The sequence below is a fragment of the Chinchilla lanigera genome, unplaced genomic scaffold (assembly GCF_000276665.1).
Source record: "Chinchilla lanigera isolate Chin_1 unplaced genomic scaffold, ChiLan1.0 scaffold00070, whole genome shotgun sequence".
Lineage (NCBI taxonomy): Eukaryota > Metazoa > Chordata > Mammalia > Rodentia > Chinchillidae > Chinchilla > Chinchilla lanigera.
Genome location: NW_004955471.1, coordinates 5,472,401 through 5,480,125, shown reverse-complemented (window position 1 = coordinate 5,480,125; position 7,725 = coordinate 5,472,401). Strand labels below are relative to the sequence as shown.

General features: G+C 32.9%; 1 protein-coding gene across 1 annotated transcript in view; it reads left to right on the top strand.

Moving 5' to 3' along the window:
- Positions 1-7,725, top strand: part of Lrba (LPS-responsive vesicle trafficking, beach and anchor containing) — a gene marked incomplete at its 5' end in the record, with an annotated part of 597,162 nt that overhangs the window by 169,571 nt on the left and 419,866 nt on the right. The window contains 3 exon segments of the mRNA XM_013522882.1: positions 307-385; positions 1,771-1,904; positions 3,980-4,041. Coding sequence (XP_013378336.1) covers positions 307-385; positions 1,771-1,904; positions 3,980-4,041 — 275 coding nt within the window.

Genomic DNA, 7,725 nt, shown 5'->3' with positions numbered 1-7,725 from the left:
ACTTAGTGTTGAATAGAAAGAAGAGGATTTTGCACCTAATTTAGTGAATTAGAATTTACTTTTGTGTTAACTCTTCAGCTCTTGGATAGAAGAATTGCTTAGCCTTACAGTTGAACTCTCAATTGAGATTCATATATGAAAAGATTCAAGAAAAACATTCATTGTTAGACTTTAATGTCATCCAAATAGCAATGGATGTTTAGAAAATGCATCGTATATTTTTTGTTGACAAGTATAAAGACATTGTGTTTGTTCAAGTCCTTGTATTAAAAACAGATTTCCTTAAGGATTACATTTCTTTTCCAGGCAGTAGACCGTCTAATGCACACTTGCCCTCAGTTCCTGCAGTTGGTTCAGTTCTGCAAGACCCATTCTCAAATATGAGGTATGTCGGCCACTAACTTGGGTGTTGTAATTCGTGCCTTTATTGACATTTTGTAGCTGTGTTTTTCCTCCCTCATTCCTTTCTTTTCTTTTTATTCTTCCTTTCCTCTTTCATTCCCTTTCTCCTACTTTTTCACAGACATGACATTCAGAGGCTTGGGATTATTTTCAATGTGCATGATATTTCAAAAGATATGAGATGTAAAATGTTTATAAGAAATGGCTGTTAGTAATAATAAATGTGCATGCATAACAGATTTCATTTATATAAATGTATGGCTTAGGTTTCTAATAATTGTAAATCAAATGTTTGTAATTCATTTTTTTTTCCTATTAAGATGCTGAAATTATAAAGACAGTCAGTCCATCAAAGCCACTATAATACTGAGTTATAGATAGAATAGTGTCACTTAATTTCGTTTAATTGAAAGTATGAGTTTCAAAATTCAATTTGGAATGCTGTGAACGTGTTTTCCACTACTACAGCTTTAGTGGATACAAAGCTCTGGATTTTCCTTATCATATTGCAAAAATGGTACTCCACAATAGGCCCTGGGAGCATCGCCTTGTATTTGTGATATCATTAAGGCATAAGATTTATGAGATACAATATAGAGAAATAGTATTAAGGGTAGTACCTGTGAAGGATGATCACTGAGAGCAGAAACTGATATAAATTTTCATTGATAGCTCAGTTCCAGGGGCATAGTATAAACTGGAATATTCCTACTGTGAACCGATAAGTAGAGGGTAATTTATATGATTTGTTTTACTTATAAGTCTGTGGCTATCTCCTAATTAAACTCCTTAAATGTGTATGTTTTTGTATATATGTATATATGTACAGATTCATAGAGATTATGTATAAATTGAGATCATTATAAATGTGTCCATATGTTATAGAATTGAGTAAAAAAGCACATAAAATGTTCCCTTTGGTGTATGCACATTTATTGAGTCTATGTCATCATTTTATGTCATTTCATCAGACTATGTCATAGACTGTAGCTGATAACTTAGAAATGAAGACATGTTCTTGAATCCAAGGTACTGATTGTGGTGAACAGACAAATTTGATGAAGTCTTGAGCTTGTTGAGTCATAATGAGACTAAAAAGCAAATGCTTTTAGCTGGTGAGTTAAGACTTCCACTAAGAACTGATCCTTGGAAAATTTGTTATCCAGGTTGCCTAGGAATCAGGATAGATGAGGAGGAAAAAGGGCATTTCAGCTAGAACATCCTACAGGCATAACAGTGATGCCTCTTCAGGTCATATTTTAATTTTTATCTAGTTTTACATTTGTATGGAAATATATGTTATTTTAAAAACTAGAAAATGGATAAATTCTGTTGAATAACTTGGGTAACATAACATCTTTCCATTAGTATTACAGAGAGACTGGAACATGCTTTGGAAAAGGCAGCTCCGCTTCTGCGAGAGATTTTTGTGGATTTTGCACCTTTTCTTTCTCGGACGCTTTTGGGTAGCCATGGACAAGAACTGCTTATTGAAGGAACAAGTAGGCGATTATTACTTACATTTACTTGTGTTTCAAGATTAAAATTTAAATGAGTAATAAATACATGGTGTTTCTTTAAGTAAGCTTTTGATAAGGCTTCTTGTGAGAGAAGATTTACTCTGAATTTCCCCAGGGAGCACATAGTAGTTCAACAGAGGACAGTTTTTCAAGCAGTTAGTTTTATTTAAGAACATAGATTGACTTCAAAGCACCAATTTTCGCTTCTGAACTAGAACTTTTTAAGAAGATGCAGGACTTTCATCAGTGATGATGCAGAATTATTATTTCAAAAGTGCTTGGGCTAGAAGATAGCTAGGTCTCCTTATCTGTGTTCATAGTTGATGATTTAGGATAAGAAGCTTGTGTTCTACTCAAGATCAAACATCCTGAGTAAACACTCCCATGTATACTCTTTTGATGTTTTCCTGACCTTGGTATTGTGACATTGGTATTTAAGTCACTGGTCAGTGGACATACATATGTAAATAAATACCTGTGTATACATCTGTATTTTCCCCTTAAGTATATGGGTTTTGCAGTATTCCATGTGTGGCAGAAGGGACAAATGAGCATCTATAAATTTCTCTAATTTTGGACAGCCCAAAGTCTTCTTTATCCTAGTTGTTAATTATACGAACAGACATGAATGGCCCAGATCAGGACCTAGTGGTAGAAATTTTGATTCCTCTTGTGTAGCCCAATAAGGATTATTGATCTAATTATAGAAAGTTCTGAATTTACTCTTTGCAAGTAGATTTTGAAGTTGCAGTAACTCTCAACTTTTTGTCTCTGGTTTGTTTTAAAGAAAGTGGCAAGTTTTCAGACCAGCAGAGGGCCACAGCAGGGATGAGGAATCAGCTGTGCCCTACCCTTCCCTCACAGTGGCAGAATCAGTCTGATGAGCTATGTTCATCTTAGAACCTACATTGTGGCCTGGTTAATAACCTGCTTGTCTAATGCAGTGTACAAACATTCTTCAGCTAATTTTTAGGGTAGTGCTAACAGTGTTACCACCATTTCTAACACTTGAGAGAAATAGCTCTGACTTAAAACATGATGGGGTGAACAGCTTGTTTGATTTGAATGCAATTTGTAAAGCTTCAAAATGCCAACATATACCCTCACTGAGTTTAAGGCATTATTCAGAAAGGGAAGAAATAAGTAGCATGAAAGTGCAAGAGGAAATGGTAGGGTAAATAAAAGCACTTTGATGGGGAAAAATAGAGGAGAGCCACTAGGAATTATTTTAGATACTACATACACCTTAGAACCTAAACTTGTGCCTGCCCCCCAGAATATAGAATTCACAATTATAATTTTCTGGGTTTTGTAATGGGACTTCGTAATTTTAGTCCTATTAATTATTGACATTGCTTTCTTAAGATACTAGTTATATAATGTTCTTTTAATGAACTGCTTTAGATTTTATTAATAATTAAAACTAAAGAATTCTTTAGATAGATATGAGCTGTAAGAAAGTTCCTAAGAATACTTTGAGGGAAACAAAACATAAAAGAGAAAATATAAATGAATTAATTTATAAGAAGTCAGGAATATATAGCACACAATGGCTTGCATTTCTGTTAAGGTTTAGTGTGAGGTCGGAGGTCAAGGTACTAATAAGAGTGTTTGGGATGTCTGCTGCCATGAAACAAAATGGAAACTTGATTGATAGCTAGAGGGTTGAAGGGAGAGAGTGTGGTGGAGAAAGCAAAGGTCAGGGAGCCATTTCCCTTCTCTGCATGTATAACGATCAACTCTCTCCAAAACAAAATGTAGATGATATTGATCAACATGGCATATGCTGTGCACATTTATATGAGTATTGTGAAATGTCATTATATTTTGATAAGTGTTTTAACATTTTGAAAGTTGAAATCAAGTGTACAAAAATGGTAGTTTTGATGTTAGGTTTAAAGTAACTGTGGAGTACCTTGTTGAATAATAGAGTCAAATGTGTTACAGGTATGGCTCTCAGAAAGATAATAATGTTGTATTTTAAAACCAGTTGGGAGAAAATTACGTAAATAATTTGCCTTTTTTTTTTTTTTACTCTGTCATTTTGTTCTTTTTAGGTCTGGTTTGCATGAAGTCTAGTAGTTCAGTTGTGGAGTTGGTTATGTTACTGTGTTCTCAGGTGAGTACAAGAGTTGAGTTAAAATAAACTCTCACATGTATTTTCTTGACAAAGACATTCTTTTTTTGCAATAAATTTTGAGTTTGCTGTTTTAACATAATTTTATTTTTTTCCTAAAAGGATTATTTCTTGTCCTTGATATTAGCACATGATTGTAAAGCAAGTACTGAGAGAAAGGACAGGTACATAATTGCAAAACAAAGGCTTTTACAGCCACATTAAAAATGTCTGGATCAAAAGATTTTGAGATGACTAAGTTTCTTTTCTGTGTACATTAAGGTTACAGACACAAATTCATTTCTATACTTTGTGGAGTGCCACTCTGATTCCGCTGGGAATCATGGGTTTACTTCCCTTTTGTGCAGAGGTTATAAAATGAGTGATAAATAATTTTGAATCCTTGTCATTGCTAATTATTTTTGACATACACAGCAGACTTGGGGAAAACATCAACAAAAATGTGGCAGCCATCATAATAAGCTGTAGAAAATAAATTCCTAAGAGCAAAATTAGTTGCCATGTTCAGAACATTGTATTTAAAGTGGTAGGCTTCTGTGACTTTTAAAATATATATAAAAATCATGTATCTTATGATCGTTTGTTTTTATTTTGCAATTAAACAGATGAATGTTTTTATTGAGAGTTTTCTTTGTAGTCTTTTAAAAGTGATACCTTGCTGGCAGTAAATTCCCCTACTTAAAACTTTAAAATAGCCCTTTTTAATAGGAAGGGTATTGGTCTAGAGGTCAAGGGTTTTGACCCATTTCAACACCTTTGACCTTCATTTACAACTCCATGGTTTACTTGCCTAACGAATGAGGATAATGCAAAATTAATGTTTCTTTGCATCGATTGATGTGTTTGAATGCCTATGTTACCAAATTTACTTAGACTGTGCTGATGGACATTTCATGAATACAAATTAAAGAATCATAGAAGGTGTGAAAAATCAATACTCTGCATTAACAATAAAGCACAATAAGAAGAATTCCTTCTAGAGATTGTATCTAATGAACTTTTTAATAATGAACTTGTAAGGAATAGTTATGTTTCTTAGTGGGTTTAGTATTCTTAGTGAGAATTATGCTTTTATAGTGTAATAATCTCCTTTAGAAAACTCCATTTCTTTAAAAGCTGATTAGATAAAATTTCTCATAAAGCCATGTGATTTGAAATAATTGATATTCTGTTTCTTGACTAGAAATAACTACATACTATTCTTATACCTACATGAAATTACCCTTTTAAGAAACGTTCACCTAGGGTTTCTTCATAAGAATATAGGTTTGTTGTTTGTAGTGAGACAACTCTTTCATAGGCAGGTTTTAATTGTGAAGTCTACTTTCTAGCTTAGATTGAATGTGTTTACTGGTGTATGTAAGCTATTTCAGGTATAGCATATTACATCTTTGAATGTTAGAAGCTACAAAGATAGAGAATGACATGTTGTTGCACACCTATTTGTCATGTGTGTCACAGTGCTGCTTAATACTTATCCAATCAAGTAAGATATAAAGATCCCTTGCTAGAATAACTTTCAAAAGTCAGAAATTCTCAAGGTTTTTGTTTGAGTAACATACATTAGTGGGTATTTGAAGTCCTTAGCATTTTTTATGAGTTCTTCAAAAGTTCTATGGCATCTATACAAGATGTAGCACAGTGTGAAAAATGATGTGAAAAATGAAGCCAGAATTAGCTCCAGATGTATACAGATTGTTCCAGGGTGATAATTACATTTTTCACTTTGAATTTTCCTAATTCAAAGAGGTCAACTTGGTAATCACAAAAGTGATTTATTTTGTTAAGAAGTGAACTGTCTTTTTCTACATGAAAGCTTAAGAGATATGAAATTGAATTTCAAGAGGACATTTTGCAGATACTGGGTGGGGATGTCTAGAGTTTGATTGATAATTTTTTTAGGCTGAGATAGGGTGGGAAGTAAAAAGCTACCATCTTGCTAAAATTTTAATTAATTTTTTAAGAGGAGATGGAGAGGATTGAGTGCCAAAGATCGAAAGATCAGGTCAAAAACTCCTTTTTAATCACATAAATAATGGGATATGCTTATGAACTTAGCATCTGCAAATTTGATTTAGAACTTTACAAATTAGTTGCTGTTAATTTCATGACAATCATCAATGTCCTGATTATTTTTCTTGAATTCATTCAAAACTTATTTTTTTGTAATTTTCAAAATAAGGCTTTCAACCACATTTTATTATGAAAGAGAATTAGAGCCTAACTTTAAGAAATGAGATGATCACATGCGGTTTGCTTTCAGTAAGACCACACAGATTTTTTTTATCTCTTTAAAGCTTCAGCTAGTATTATATTTTCCAGTTTTCACTCAGTCAGTAGTTGACTGGGCATCATTTTATATTTTGTTTCATTTAAATTATAACAGCATTTAGTGAAAATGTTACTATTTAGAGTTGGAAGCTCTCTAGCAATAGTCAACATTAAGCACGCACACACACACACACACACACACACACACACACACACATATCCATATATTAAGAATTACTAGTGTCGTGTAATTTTTTTCTGTGCTATAGACTGAATCCAGAGCCTCAAACATGTTAGACAAGAGTTCTACCTTCGAACCACATCTGCAGCATAAATTAATACATATTTATGGGTTATTATTAGAATGGTTGAATTGTTCATGTAAAATGATTCAAGAAATAAGTAACCTACAGACTGATTTAAATCCCTTTATTTTTTAAAGTAAGACTGTGTTCTTCAGGAGACTATGTTCTCCGATGCACACAAAATAGTTGAACAAATTCCTAAGTGTATTTCAGGTTCAGTGTGTCACAAGCATGTAATTCATTTGTGCCCCACATTAGTTGTGCATGTATGTAAACCTGGTAGAAATCTATATGGATTTAAAGTAAAAAATAAATATTTGAGGTAATATTACTCATGTTCTGTACAGTGTTTGTATCTTGCTCATTTGACATTAATATCATTTTTGAAAGAATTGACATTGCATTCAAGGCCACTTTATAAAAGCTTTACGTTGCTCATCCTAATTCAGTCTGACATACATTCCAATAACACTACCTCCCTTCTTGGGTTTAAAGCTAAATTTATGACTCTGCATTGTGAAGTGCATCATTTAAAAATGGTTTCAACCCAAAACATCTAATAAATAAATAATGTGTATGGCTACTCAGTAGTAGACTTTCTAGACTAGAAATCATTCCATCGGATACTCAACAGTCCACTATCGGAGAGGGCTGTCAGATAAATCTTGTGGTAGCTGCATTCGTGTCTTGTAAATCACACATTATTGTCTGAGCCTTCTGCCAGGTCATCTATTCTTTTCCCATTTATCAGAAATGCATAAAGTATATAGAAAAACTGGAAGCACCATGTTGTCTGGCCCAGCATCCTGAGTAATTAATTTGTAAAAGGTAATTTAAGGTATTGCCTTAATCTGATTTTTCTTTAAGGATTTTTAAAAATTTAAACAGTTAGTTCATTATTATTTAGGAAAATATTTTCTTCACAGAATAGTAATAAGGTTTGGTCATTTTTGACCTAGGTGTTTATACCTCTAAACTATTAATCTAAAAATTATAATATTCATAATAAGTATCAGTTCCATTCTTAGGATTCTTTTATGTCAGTTTTTGTGTTTGATTTTTTTTGTGTGAATTTTAATAATAAAAGGCA